Source organism: Ictalurus punctatus, chromosome 22, assembly GCF_001660625.3.
Source record: "Ictalurus punctatus breed USDA103 chromosome 22, Coco_2.0, whole genome shotgun sequence".
Lineage (NCBI taxonomy): Eukaryota > Metazoa > Chordata > Actinopteri > Siluriformes > Ictaluridae > Ictalurus > Ictalurus punctatus.
In genome coordinates, this window is record NC_030437.2 from 1,002,501 (window position 1) to 1,017,500 (window position 15,000).

At 49.0% G+C, this 15,000-nt stretch overlaps 2 protein-coding genes across 3 annotated transcripts in view; both read left to right on the top strand.

Moving 5' to 3' along the window:
- sh2b3 (SH2B adaptor protein 3) overlaps window positions 1–11,698 on the top strand; it is a 48,724-nt gene extending 37,026 nt beyond the window's left edge. The window contains exons 6-9 of the mRNA XM_053674608.1: window positions 5,300–5,391; window positions 6,315–6,529; window positions 6,677–6,848; window positions 7,080–11,698. Coding sequence (XP_053530583.1) covers window positions 5,300–5,391; window positions 6,315–6,529; window positions 6,677–6,848; window positions 7,080–7,402 — 802 coding nt within the window. The 3' untranslated portion in view covers window positions 7,403–11,698. The remainder of the gene's footprint in view (window positions 1–5,299; window positions 5,392–6,314; window positions 6,530–6,676; window positions 6,849–7,079) is intronic.
- A 664-nt stretch (window positions 11,699–12,362) lies between these two features.
- Window positions 12,363–15,000, top strand: part of gak (cyclin G associated kinase) — a 26,823-nt gene continuing 24,185 nt past the window's right edge. For both annotated transcript variants that reach the window (XM_053674606.1, XM_053674607.1), the window contains exon 1: window positions 12,363–12,712. In XM_053674606.1, the coding sequence (XP_053530581.1) occupies window positions 12,574–12,712 (139 nt within the window). In that variant the 5' untranslated portion in view covers window positions 12,363–12,573. The remainder of the gene's footprint in view (window positions 12,713–15,000) is intronic.

The following is a 15,000-nucleotide window of genomic DNA, read 5'->3' on the forward strand; positions in this document are numbered from 1 at the left end:
AGCGTTAGTGAGGGACACGGTGGTGTTCTAGTGTTAGTGAGGGACACGGTGGTGGTGTTCTAGTGTTAGTGAGGGACACGGTGGTGTTCTAGTGTTAGTGAGGGACACGGTGGTGGTGTTCTAGTGTTAGTGAGGGACACGGTGGTGTTCTAGTGTTAGTGAGGGACACGGTGGTGGTGTTCTAGTGTTAGTGAGGGACACGGTGGTGGTGTTCTAGTGTTAGTGAGGGACACGGTGGTGGTGTTCTAGTGTTAGTGAGGGACACGGTGGTGTTCTAGTGTTAGTGAGGGACACGGTGGTGTTGTTCTAGTGTTAGTGAGGGACACGGTGGTGGTGTTCTAGTGTTAGTGAGGGACACGGTGGTGGTGTTCTAGTGTTAGTGAGGGACACGGTGGTGGTGTTCTAGTGTTAGTGAGGGACACGGTGGTGTTCTAGTGTTAGTGAGGGACACGGTGGTGGTGTTCTAGTGTTAGTGAGGGACACGGTGGTGTTCTAGTGTTAGTGAGGGACACGGTGGTGTTGTTCTAGTGTTAGTGAGGGACACGGTGGTGTTGTTCTAGTGTTAGTGAGGGACACGGTGGTGGTGTTCTAGTGTTAGTGAGGGACACGGTGGTGTTCTAGTGTTAGTGAGGGACACGGTGGTGTTCTAGTGTTAGTGAGGGACACGGTGGTGGTGTTCTAGTGTTAGTGAGGGACACGGTGGTGTTCTAGTGTTAGTGAGGGACACGGTGGTGTTCTAGTGTTAGTGAGGGACACGGTGGTGGTGTTCTAGTGTTAGTGAGGGACACGGTGGTGTTCTAGTGTTAGTGAGGGACACGGTGGTGTTCTAGTGTTAGTGAGGGACACGGTGGTGGTGTTCTAGTGTTAGTGAGGGACACGGTGGTGTTCTAGTGTTAGTGAGGGACACGGTGGTGTGTTCTAGTGTTAGTGAGGGACACGGTGGTGGTGTTCTAGTGTTAGTGAGGGACACGGTGGTGGTGTTCTAGTGTTAGTGAGGGACACGGTGGTGGTGTTCTAGTGTTAGTGAGGGACACGGTGGTGGTGTTCTAGTGTTAGTGAGGGACACGGTGGTGGTGTTCTAGTGTTAGTGAGGGACACGGTGGTGTTCTAGTGTTAGTGAGGGACACGGTGGTGGTGTTCTAGTGTTAGTGAGGGACACGGTGGTGTGTTCTAGTGTTAGTGAGGGACACGGTGGTGGTGTTCTAGTGTTAGTGAGGGACACGGTGGTGGTGTTCTAGTGTTAGTGAGGGACACGGTGGTGGTGTTCTAGTGTTAGTGAGGGACACGGTGGTGGTGTTCTAGTGTTAGTGAGGGACACGGTGGTGGTGTTCTAGTGTTAGTGAGGGACACGGTGGTGGTGTTCTAGTGTTAGTGAGGGACACGGTGGTGTTCTAGTGTTAGTGAGGGACACGGTGGTGTTCTAGTGTTAGTGAGGGACACGGTGGTGTTCTAGTGTTAGTGAGGGACACGGTGGTGTGTTCTAGTGTTAGTGAGGGACACGGTGGTGGTGTTCTAGTGTTAGTGAGGGACACGGTGGTGGTGTTCTAGTGTTAGTGAGGGACACGGTGGTGTTCTAGTGTTAGTGAGGGACACGGTGGTGTGTTCTAGTGTTAGTGAGGGACACGGTGGTGTTCTAGTGTTAGTGAGGGACACGGTGGTGGTGTTCTAGTGTTAGTGAGGGACACGGTGGTGTTCTAGTGTTAGTGAGGGACACGGTGGTGGTGTTCTAGTGTTAGTGAGGGACACGGTGGTGTTCTAGTGTTAGTGAGGGACACGGTGGTGGTGTTCTAGTGTTAGTGAGGGACACGGTGGTGGTGTTCTAGTGTTAGTGAGGGACACGGTGGTGTTCTAGTGTTAGTGAGGGACACGGTGGTGGTGTTCTAGTGTTAGTGAGGGACACGGTGGTGTTCTAGTGTTAGTGAGGGACACGGTGGTGTTCTAGTGTTAGTGAGGGACACGGTGGTGGTGTTCTAGTGTTAGTGAGGGACACGGTGGTGGTGTTCTAGTGTTAGTGAGGGACACGGTGGTGTTCTAGTGTTAGTGAGGGACACGGTGGTGGTGTTCTAGTGTTACTGAGGGACACGGTGGTGTTCTAGCGTTAGTGAGGGACACGGTGGTGGTGTTCTAGTGTTAGTGAGGGACACGGTGGTGTTCTAGTGTTAGTGAGGGACACGGTGGTGGTGTTCTAGTGTTAGTGAGGGACACGGTGGTGTTCTAGTGTTAGTGAGGGACACGGTGGTGTTCTAGTGTTAGTGAGGGACACGGTGGTGGTGTTCTAGTGTTAGTGAGGGACACGGTGGTGGTGTTCTAGTGTTAGTGAGGGACACGGTGGTGTTCTAGCGTTAGTGAGGGACACGGTGGTGGTGTTCTAGCGTTAGTGAGGGACACGGTGGTGTTCTAGTGTTAGTGAGGGACACGGTGGTGGTGTTCTAGTGTTAGTGAGGGACACGGTGGTGGTGTTCTAGTGTTAGTGAGGGACACGGTGGTGGTGTTCTAGTGTTAGTGAGGGACATGGCGGTGGTGTTCTAGTGTTAGTGAGGGACACGGTGGTGGTGTTCTAGTGTTAGTGAGGGACACGGTGGTGTTCTAGTGTTAGTGAGGGACACGGTGGTGGTGTTCTAGTGTTAGTGAGGGACACGGTGGTGTTCTAGTGTTAGTGAGGGACACGGTGGTGTTGTTCTAGTGTTAGTGAGGGACACGGTGGTGGTGTTCTAGTGTTAGTGAGGGACACGGTGGTGGTGTTCTAGTGTTAGTGAGGGACACGGTGGTGTTCTAGTGTTAGTGAGGGACACGGCGGTGTTCTAGTGTTAGTGAGGGACACGGTGGTGGTGTTCTAGTGTTAGTGAGGGACACGGTGGTGTTCTAGTGTTAGTGAGGGACACGGTGGTGTTCTAGTGTTAGTGAGGGACACGGTGGTGGTGTTCTAGTGTTAGTGAGGGACACGGTGGTGTTCTAGTGTTAGTGAGGGACACGGTGGTGGTGTTCTAGTGTTAGTGAGGGACACGGTGGTGGTGTTCTAGTGTTAGTGAGGGACACGGTGGTGGTGTTCTAGTGTTAGTGAGGGACACGGTGGTGTTCTAGTGTTAGTGAGGGACACGGCGGTGTTCTAGTGTTAGTGAGGGACACGGTGGTGGTGTTCTAGTGTTAGTGAGGGACACGGTGGTGTTCTAGTGTTAGTGAGGGACACGGTGGTGTTCTAGTGTTAGTGAGGGACACGGTGGTGGTGTTCTAGTGTTAGTGAGGGACACGGTGGTGTTCTAGTGTTAGTGAGGGACACGGTGGTGGTGTTCTAGTGTTAGTGAGGGACACGGTGGTGTTCTAGTGTTAGTGAGGGACACGGTGGTGGTGTTCTAGTGTTAGTGAGGGACACGGTGGTGTTCTAGTGTTAGTGAGGGACACGGTGGTGTTCTAGTGTTAGTGAGGGACACGGTGGTGGTGTTCTAGTGTTAGTGAGGGACACGGTGGTGTTCTAGTGTTAGTGAGGGACACGGTGGTGGTGTTCTAGTGTTAGTGAGGGACACGGTGGTGTTCTAGTGTTAGTGAGGGACACGGTGGTGGTGTTCTAGTGTTAGTGAGGGACACGGTGGTGTTCTAGTGTTAGTGAGGGACACGGTGGTGTTCTAGTGTTAGTGAGGGACACGGTGGTGTTCTAGTGTTAGTGAGGGACACGGTGGTGTTCTAGTGTTAGTGAGGGACACGGTGGTGTTCTAGTGTTAGTGAGGGACACGGTGGTGGTGTTCTAGTGTTAGTGAGGGACACGGTGGTGGTGTTCTAGTGTTAGTGAGGGACACGGTGGTGGTGTTCTAGTGTTAGTGAGGGACACGGTGGTGTTCTAGTGTTAGTGAGGGACACGGTGGTGTTCTAGTGTTAGTGAGGGACACGGTGGTGGTGTTCTAGTGTTAGTGAGGGACACGGTGGTGTTCTAGTGTTAGTGAGGGACATGGTGGTGGTGTTCTAGTGTTAGTGAGGGACACGGTGGTGTTCTAGTGTTAGTGAGGGACACGGTGGTCTTATACACCAGTTACACTATACTATGCTAAACAACACACTGTACTGTAATGTACTCTGTTCACTTACAGACACACACACACACACACACACACACACACACACTCACACACACTCGCACTGCTGTTATTTTATTAATTCTACATCTCAGATTAATATCAGATTGTGAAAGCAGGTTTGTGAACACACACACACACACACACACACACACACACACACACACACGTTATTATAAACTCACTAAGAAATGTAGAGTTCCTGTTATTCTGAGAATCTCAAGATCTCGACTCAGCACATCTCACCTGTCTCACTCTGTCTGTCTTACTTTATCTGTCTTTGTCTGTCGGTCTGTCTCAGTCTCTGTCTTACTCTCTATCCTGCTCTCTCGGTCTGTCTGTCTCACTGTCTGTTTGAATGACTTTATCTGTCTTACTCTGTTTTACTTAATCTCTCTTTCTGTCCATTCTCTCCTACTCTCTCTGTCTTAATCTGTCCTGTTCTCTCTGTCTTACTCTCACTCTGTGTCTCTCTGTCTGCCTGTCTCACTGTTGGTCCATCCCAGAGTGTTCATCTCACGTTTGTCTCAACTGTCTTACTCTCTTGTTTTAGTTTCTCACGGTCTGTTTCCCAGACTCTCACTGTATGTCTTTCTGTCACTGTCTGTCTCACCCTTGCTGTCTTTGTTTCTCAGCCTGTTATCTGTCTGTTTCTATCTGTCTTACTCGCTCTGTCTCACTCTGTATGTGTATCACTGTCTCTGTCTGTCTCTCTTTATGTTAGTCTGTTTGTTTCACTCTCTCTCTGATTCTCTGTCCATCTGTCTCACTCCATACTGGTCCCTTACTCTCTATTTGTCTTTCTTTCTCTCTCTGTCCGTCTCTCTCTATATCTGTCTTTCTCTCTGTGTCTTGATCTGTCCCACTCTGTTTCTCTGTCTGTCTCTCTGCCCTGATTTCTGTCTGTCTGTTTTATTCTGTCATCCTCAAGCTTTCAGTTTAATGGTGTGTGTGTGTGTGTGTGTGTGTGTGTGTGTGTGTGTGTGTGTGTGTGTGTGTGTGTCTGTGTGTGTCATACAATAACATTTTGCTTTTCCAAGAATCACAAGACGCACTTCCTGACTCGACCCAAACGCCTTTGTGCTCTGCAACTTCCTCTACAGCCAGGACACACACACACACACACACACACACACACTCGTGTGCCCTCTCTCTCTCTCTCTCTCTCTCTCGCTCAATGTTACTCTTTCATTTCACCCATTTTTTTCTATGTGTGTGTGTGTGTGTGTGTGTAGGGCGGACATTGTGGATGCAGAGCTAGTCTGTTTTCCTGTCGCTGATCCTGTTGCAGCAGTGAGGAGGGGGAGCACAGAGTCTGGCAGCCCGGGTGAGTCACTCTCTCACACACGCACACACACACGCACAGAATGGAAATGAAGCTTGTGAGGATTGATTCATGAACGAATCGATTCCTTTGAACGAGACAAAAGAAGAGAGTTGTTTGGGGTTAATGCACAAAGTAAACAACAACTAAAGTATCTGTCACACACACACACACACACATATATATATATATATATATATATAGTATAGAGAAATCAATATATTGAAATCAGTAATAATTGTTAGTTCTGCAGGTCAGACATGATAACGTGGTTAAGGTGTTTAATGAACACAATAATGGTCAGAGCGGTGTACTGTAGATTATTATAACTAGGTGAATGATGTGTGTAATTGTCCACCAGGTGGTGCTGTTAAGCACAGAATAAAATAGCATTATTAAATAAACAGGCTACTTGCACAAACACTTACGCATTATAACCAAAACGGCACTTCTGCTTCCGGCTGGTCCGCTATAACCCCACTGGGCTTGTTCCAAAGGTAAGGAAATACCTATTATTAGAAACGAACTGACACCGTCTCGCTGTGCTGCTGAATTTAAACCGTGCTAGAGGAAACACGAGGCTCGTGCCGTTCCATAACGGAAACGCGTCACAGCCCATTATAAAATCTATCCGATAAAATGTAAATATTAAATAAACAGCAAACTTTTAAAAAGAAAATAAAGGAAGAGACATTGTGTGGCAGGAGCGGTGCCTGCAGTACTGCGGACTCCGTTCCTAATCTAGGGCCCTGACATGGCTGACAACTTCGGGGTGATAACAGCACCTCAGCAGCTTCGTCACACCTCCCTACCAGTGATTATTTTCCTATCAGAGCACCACACCGCAGTGGTTTATCCCTTACGTATGAAGTCTGTGTCTGTGAGTGCGGGGAATAAAACGTGTTAAACCTGTGCCGGACCTCTAGGCTCTCCGGGTTTCACTCTGCCGGAGCAGGCGTACCACAAGACGGATCACTTCCTGGCCTCCTACCCATGGTTCCATGGGCCCATCTCCCGCGTGCGTGCCGCGTACCTGGTGCAGCACGCAGGGGTCAGAGGTCACGGCAACTTCCTGGTGAGACAGAGCGAGACTCGGAGGGGAGACTACGTCCTCACCTTCAACTACCAGGGAAGAGCCAAGGTAATCTCCATCATCATCATCATCATCATCATCATCACCGCCATTCTTTGTGCTCTTTAATAAACCTCGTTTCTTTGGAGTTTTTGTTTACTTCAGTATGATCTGTCTCCCCGCGTCTCCGTCTCTCTCTCCCTGTCTGTCTCTCAGCATCTGCGTCTGTCTCTGACTGAATGGGGTCAGTGTCGGGTCCAGCACCTGCGTTTCTCCTCCGTCGTTAACATGCTCTCACACTTCCGCGTCTGTCCGATCCCACTCGAGTGCGGAGCAGCGTGTGATGTCCTATTGGCCAATTACGTGCTGGCCACGCCCACCACCTCAGGTAGGAGCGTCGTGTGAATTATTGTAAATCATGTCATTTTACAGCTGAACTTAAAATTCTGATCCACTATTATTACTCTCTCTCACACACACACACGCACACACACACACACACAGACATTATTATACTTACTGTGAGGGATTTGAAGAGAAAGATATAGGGAAGATTGAGAGCAGCATGTTACATGTGTCTGTGTGTGTGTGTGTGTGTGTGTGTGTGTGTTTTTTCCAGCTACATGTTCCTCAGTGGGTTCTCCGGTGTTGGTTCCATTCTCGCGCTGTAGCTCAGAGCCTAGCCTTGCTCACTGGGGCCTCGAAGCATCTGCCCCTGTCGCCCCACCCCTCGGGGCTTCGTCCGGTCCCGCCCTCCCGCCACACGGCGCTCCGGGACCCGCCTCTGACCACGGCCACATCTGGCGCAGCGAGTCGGTGGGCCGCAGGACTCTCCTCCGCCACCCGAACCCGCTCCCGCACACCCGGGACTCGGAATACGAGCTGGAGCCGCTGGACAGGGGGCGCAAGAGAGCCATCGACAACCAGTACATGTTCTTCTGAACGAGAGAGACAGTCAGCTTTCGGGATGGAGACATCCAGCAGGGGGCGCCGGAGAAGTCTGGTGAAGATGATGGAGAGGAACTTGGGCAGCATCTGAGTCCTCTGAAGGCGCGTCCTCTTAATCCCTTTATCGGTGAATGTGTGTTAAAGCCCTTGACTCGCGAGGGGAAGATCAGCACGTGTGCAGGATACACTCCTAGAGTCCTTCGGAGTGCGCATTCGTCTGACGAGTCCCTCGGAGGTGAAGTGACACAAACTCACAACGCAGTGCACACTTCACACAAGCGCGTGTGTGTGTGTGTGTGTGTGTGTCTGTGCTCCACAGAGACGCCTGACAATCACGTCCGCTTTGAATGTACTTTACAGATTTGTTTCATTATTAAGCATTATATGGCCTTTAGAAAAACAGTGTCGTGTGTGTGTGTGTGTGTGTGTTGGGAAGTTTCTATAACATTCTCTGCAGTACATGCTGGTTCATTCGGCTCTTTTTGGCACATCGCGAAGTGTAAATGTGTGTGTGATGAGAGTGTGAGCCCTACTGGGACAGCATTAGTTTATTTAAGTGAGTTCTTCGAGTGAGTGAGTGCGTTTCTTCCTAAAACTGATGCGCCCAGGCCGAACGCTAGATGTCTCCGTTTTTGTTTTTTAATCATTTCCCCCATTTTAAGAAATCGTTTGAGCACTTCCTGTCCCGGCTTTCACTCGGGATGGGCAGCAGACACCGGGGCATCAGACGAGCCTAAAGACTGAGCTACTGGACAAATCAATCCCGCTAATCCTCAGGCTATCAACTAGCATGCTAACGAGCTGGTGCTAGCTGACAGTTTGGCTAATTCTACACTCGTTCTTACGGCTAACCGTGTTGGCTGTTATTGTTAAGGATAGTCTGCTTGACGTGTAATAGGTTAAAAACTGCACAATAATGCCAGTGGAAATAATCTTTTCTGTCACAAACTGAGAAATAGCACTTACGTTATCGAGTCTCCTGCGCACGGTGAGCTAGCAAAGCACAGAGCTAGCACTGTGTGCGTTTGTGGACGGACTAGCATGCTAGCACAAAGCTGCCAGGGCCAACTGGCTTTGGCTAGATCATAAAGTGAATTAAAATTTGATTGATATACATGTCAGTATAATTTAATCACTTCAGGGTGATGTCATAAGGCTAATCCTCATAGACTAGATGAACAATGCTAACACAGCTAGGTTATTCTCACTCTCCAGGCTTGTTTACAGCTAGCTCACTTAGGAGAAGATTTACCTCAGGAACCTCCGCTCCTGTTGTCTCCTGTAGTCTCGAGAAAGTGGATTAAAAAAAGATCACGTACTTGGCAGGTGTCTCCGCTGTGGTAGCTCTTCCCGAGTGGAACGACGGACGCTTGGTTTTCCACATCAGTCAGTTCACGACCAATAATTTAGCAATAATAAGCCCCAAAGTGCCTCCATGAAGTAGCGTAGCTACGTCAGTTCGAGTAACGATACAGGGACAAAACCTAAACTTGACCGCACCAGTAGGGGGCAGTGTACAGATTTTTATTTTTATTTTCAAATGTAAATTAAACCCGTCTGCCGAGAAACATCACGGATGCTGATGGCTGAACTTGTAGTCTGGAAAGTACGGTATCCGTCGACGGAATTATCTGTATAACATGCCAAAACGTCTACACCGTGTGGACATCGCGCGTGCCTTAACAACTTCTGACAGAACCCAGCCAAAGACGTTTCAGTTTCCCTCAAACATCTGAAACGGACGCAATAATTCTACCTTCATTTAAAAGCAGGACGTGTGGGTGTTTTTATCCCGAACCAAAACACTGTTGCTTTCCACTGACACACACGCTCACACACACTCGCACAAAATAGAACAAAGAGCTGTTAGCTAAGCTGCTATTTACAACCGCGTCTATCGGCGTCACTAGCCGCCCCATCGCTCCGCCTGTGTCGATTAGCAAAGCCTGATCTCTGGCCAGACAGTCGCGTGTCAGATCCAGCAGTTCAACATCGCCACGAGATCCTGAGATGAAGAAATCACAAACCAATCAAATTCAATTCGATCAGAGCTCACACATGGTCTTTGCTAAGCTCTGACTTCTACAATCATCGTTAGACATGTTAGCATTTTAGCTAACTGGCCCTCTTTATACCCACTTGTGCAATTGTTCGTAAATCAACTGACTAACTGACTGTAGTACTGTTTTTAAAAAATATTTCAATATTTTCCTGAAATCTTTCTTTAACAACTATATAAACATTAGCCAGGCACTAACATGTTGCTAACCCCGTCCTGGTCACCAAGCGTCGGGTCTAGATCTAGAGAACGCGACCACCCATAATATCCTCTGAAGTCTAGATGCTAATCAGAAATGACGTGGCGTTGGTCATGCTAAGTCCGACGCTCGCGTCGATCTCGGTGATTATTAGCCACTTTAGTCAGCTTTCTCTTCTTTCCGTGAGAGAAGTGCCGAAGACGCCGGGCGTGTATCCGCTGTGCGTCATAATCTCCCGCGCACGTCACGGTGGTTTTAGCTAATCAGCTCGGCACAAGGAAAGCAACGGGAGCTCGTATCTTCTGCGCTCCTCCGCCCGCTTCTCTCCCCTCACCGGTGCCACGCTTCTGGAAAACGCCCACGCCCTGCGTGATGTTAATTAGCGTAGTTAATCATCCCCGGTCACGACAGCGTAAGTTCACACCTTGCCTTTTATACAGTGGAGCAATAAGTGTGTGTTGAGTATGAATGGAAGCAGCCATGATTCACTACCTCACGCTGCATCCTGGACGGTCTGCTTGGGCAGGAAGCCGTCACTCCGCCTCCAACATAGAGCATTTATTCTTTCTTTATCTTCAAGTTGTGTGAAACTCATCGTGCTGCTTCGCCGTTTTATAATCCTGAATGTTTGCAATTGTAAAAAAAACAAAAAAAACAAAAACAACACTTTGTTTAATTGTTTAACACACAAACCCATTAATAATTAGGCTTATGTGCACTTTCACACTCCAACGCAGCCAGGATCTTTATTCGATCTTCGTTAACATTCCAGAACATTCCCAGTACTCCGCAGGCCAGACCGGTCCGGTCCGGTCCGGTCCGGTTTAATCAGAGTTGTTTCATTTTATTCCTTCACCAGCTTTCAACACTGTGGGTCCAAAAGGTGTTTATTATTATTATTATTATTATTATTATTATTATTATTATTATTATTATTATCCTACTTATCGTCGTGCGACAGTTCTGTCTGTCCGCCATCTTCATTCAAACTTTCCTAACAGTCTCGTCTGAAAGAAAACCCGGAATTGTCCACGTCTCCATCGGACCCCGTCCTTCTCCCACGTGGAAAGCATGTGCCCACGCCGTGAAGTGCTGGTCCTCGCGTGGACCCGCTGGTGAGAGGTGTGCTCCTGACTGCGCGCCATGCTGGTGAGGTTCTGGCCTGCGTTTCCACAGTGATCAGACGATGAATGTAGGTCCTCCGGATTAGCTTTGACGGTGTGATGAAACTCTTTAACCCGTCTGTAGCGTTCACTACTTACCTGTGTTTTCGTCTCGTTCCGCCCCGACACCAGCGCCTGAGTCTGCCGCACACACCGAGTCTCACGCTTTTAAAGCGGTATTTATTTTTATAGAACCCCCCTCCCCTCCCCCCTCGGAGGTGTAAATAAGGCAGCAGGGAATGAGTGGGACTGCTCCTAACAGCAGCGTTATGCTTCAGATAATCCCAGCAATAAGAAACTGAGCGAGCGTCGACTGACCTCTGACAGACGCCGCGGTCGGTGTGTTCTAATGTACGTCCTTTGTCGGTCCACGTTAAGTTCGGCGTCTTGCGTACGACCGCGACTGTCGTCTTCTGTGTGTTTTCTAAAGACCCTCAGAGAGCGCCGTCTCGGCGTCAGCGGGACTGTTCCGAATTCTGTAACTTAGTGTTGGTGTGTGTAGGCTTTTCAGTATTGTTCCACGTTTATTCGAGCGTAACGATGCACACAGACACACACGTGTGTGTGTGTGTGTGTGTGTGTGTGTGTGTGTGTGTGTTGGTGAGCGAGTCTCTCTGGACTGTCTCCTGTCCCTATACTGTTTCTGAGCACTGTAAAGCCACAGGCTTCATCCTCTGCTATAGTAAACTGCTTCCAGGGTTTGATAATAATTTTCTGTTACTCTCCATATAACCATATGCATATTAAATTATATCCACTGTATATGTCACACCTTCTCTCTCTCTCACACTCTCTCTCTCTCTCCCTCCCTCTATTTTTTTTTTTTAGAAAAAAAAATAAATAAAGTGAATGTTAAAATCTTTTTAACACAGCGGAGTCTTGTGATTTTCATTGTATGGATGGTGACGCAGATCCTGAGATGTTGACTCGGACGGCGATCTGAGTTCGGTTAAGGTGGAGGAGGAACAAACCAACGTTCGGCAAGTCCGCGTGACGTCACACTTCTAAACAAAGACGATCTACGTGACATACACGCCCTGTTATTCGTCAGTGTAAGACATTAAAAAAAAACATCAGTTAATAATGGAAAGTAAAAGCAGAAAGAGCTGTAAGAAATAAAGAGGATGGTGGGTAAGACTCCAATATCCGGATTATACTCCTGACATTCTGTACTGGAAGTTAGTTTCATTTAACAAATGAATCAATTCATTAATTAATGACAGGATTTTAAGGATTTTCTGTTCCTCTCCCTGAACCCAGTCATATTCATATTAAACTACACCCACTGCCTTCCCTTCTCTTGCTATTTATTACTTTTTTTATTTCTAGAACAAATAAAGAAATGAAAGTTTAAATCCTTTCCTCAGGGGGTTCATTAAATGCGCACACACTGATTAATTATGCTGAAAGTGTATTTGTATTATTATTATTATTATTATTATTATTAACATGGGTTATTCCTCCACACCAGACTAGAAGAAACGCAGTTTTAGTGCGACGCCGTGACGTAAGCGCGTTGCGTCGTGACGTCATGGCGTCACGCAAAATACGGAAATGAGCCCCGTTCTCTGGGATTCGGTGGTTAAAATGGCTGAGTGCTGAAGGAACTCCGCGGTTCAGATCAAAGAAGAGATTTGTTCGTTAGTTTGTGGAAGGGCAGGAGCGGGGCTGAGCAGCGGTGTAGCCGTGCTGTGGGTGTCTGAGCTGGGGGTTTTACACCGCGGGGACGCCGTACCGGATCACCATGTCCCTGTTCCAGTCGGCGCTGGGCTTTCTGGCCGGTACCGGTTCCGGCGCCACCAGCCGGGATCAGAACGACTTCGTGGGTCAGGTGGTGGAGCTCGGAGACACCAAACTCCGCATCAAGAGGGTGATCGCTGAGGGTGAGGAGACGCGGAGCATGAGCGCTATCTGTGTGTGTGATGGAGGAGTTTAACCTGAACACCAGCTAGACTTACTGATGCTAACGCTAATGCTAATGCTAGGTCTGGTTTAACCGGATAGCGACTCCGAACCAGCACAATTCATATTTCCTGACTGACACGGGACAGTCCGAGTCTTTAAGCCCCCTCTGACCCCTTAACGTTGGGATTGTTTTAATAAGTGTGAGTTACAGACTGGACCTGATCGTGTCTGCTAACTTACACAGCTATTGGCTAACTCGGCTAGCATGATGACGCGGGTGGTGAGTCACCTGATACACCTGGCCGCGCGCTAATCATGCAGAAATGTCACGGTGTAAAGGTTTACACACTCCGGCCTTAATAACGACGTTTTCGTGTGTGTGTGTGTGTGTGTGTGTGTGTGTGTGTGTGAGAGAGACAGAGAGAGTTTATCTGTCCTGATAAATCCACAGTAAACAGCAGAGCTAATGCGTGCGTGTTAATGCGCATGCGTGAAATCTGACACAAGCTATACTTCAAATCATAACCGCTGTCCACCTGTCTCACTCTCTCATCCGTCTCACTCCACCTGTCTCTCTCTCATCCGTGTCACTCCACCTGTCTCTCTCTCTCATCCGTCTCACTCCACCTGTCTGTCTCTCTCTCTCTCTCTCTCTCTCTCTCATCCGTCTCACTCCACCTGTCTGTCTCTCTCTCTCATCCGTCTCACTCCACCTGTCTCTCTCTCTATCTCATCCGTCTCACTCCACCTGTCTGTCTCTCTCTCTCATCCGTCTCACTCCACCTGTCTCTCTCTCTATCTCATCCGTCTCACTCCACCTGTCTGTCTCTCTCTCTCATCCGTCTCACTCCACCTGTCTCTCTCTCATCCGTCACTCCACCTGTCTCTCTCTCTCATCCGTCTCACTCCACCTGACTGTCTCTCCCTGTCTCTCATCCGTCTCACTCCACCTGTCTCTCATCCGTCTCACTCCACCTGTCTCTCATCCGTCTCACTCCACCTGTCTCTCTGTCTCTCATCCGTCTCACTCCACCTGTCTCTCTGTCTCTCATCCGTCTCACTCCACCTGTCTGTCTCTCTCTCTCTCATCCGTCTCACTCCACCTGTCTGTCTCTCTCTCTCATCTGTCTCACTCCACCTGTCTCTCTCTCATCTGTCTCACTCCACCTGTCTCTCTCTCATCCGTCACTCCACCTGTCTCTCTCTCTCATCCGTCTCACTCCACCTGACTGTCTCTCCCTCTCTCTCATCCGTCTCACTCCACCTGTCTCTCATCCGTCTCACTCCACCTGTCTCTCATCCGTCTCACTCCACCTGTCTCTCTGTCTCTCATCCGTCTCACTCCACCTGTCTCTCTGTCTCTCATCCGTCTCACTCCACCTGTCTGTCTCTCTCTCTCTCATCCGTCTCACTCCACCTGTCTGTCTCTCATCCGTCTCACTCCACCTGTCTCTCTCTCATCCGTCTCACTCCACCTGTCTGTCTCTCTCTCTCTCATCCGTCTCACTCCGCCTGCCTCTCTCTCTCTCATCCGTCTCACTCCACCTGTCTCTCTCTCTCATCCGTCTCACTCCACCTGTCTGTCTCTCTCATCCGTCTCACTCCACCTGTCTCTCTCTCTCATCTGTCTCACTCCACCTGTCTGTCTCTCTCTCTCATTCGTCTCACTCCACCTGTCTGTCTCTCTCTCATCCGTCTCACTCCACCTGTCTCTCTCTCTCTCTCATCCGTCTCACTCCACCTGTCTGCCTCTCTCATCTGTCTCACTCCACCTGTTTGTCTCTCTCTCTCTCATCCGTCTCACTCCATCTGTCTGTCTGTCTCTCTCTCTCTCTCTCTCCACCTCCCCCCACTCATAGGTCTCTGTCCACCTATTTTTCTTTATCTGTGTGTTTCTCTGTCTATTAGACTCTTTCTCTATTGGTTTACCAGTCTGTCTCTCCACTCATCTGTCTCTGCCCACCAGTCTGTCTCTCTGTCTATTGATTTACCAGTCTGTCTCTCTCTGCTCATCATCCCACCAGTCTGTCTCTCTCCTTCAGTTTCTCTCGCTCTCTCTGCACCAGTGTCTTGCTCTCACGCTCTCTGTCCACCAGTCTCGCTCTCTCTCTCTCTCTGTCCACCAGTCTCTCGCTCTCTGTCCACCAGTGTCTCTCTCTCTTTCTCTCTCTCTGTCCACCAGTGTGTGTCTCTCTCTGTCCCCCAGTATCTATCTCTCTGTCCACCAGTGTGTGTCTCTCTCTCTGTTCACCAGTCTCACTCTCGC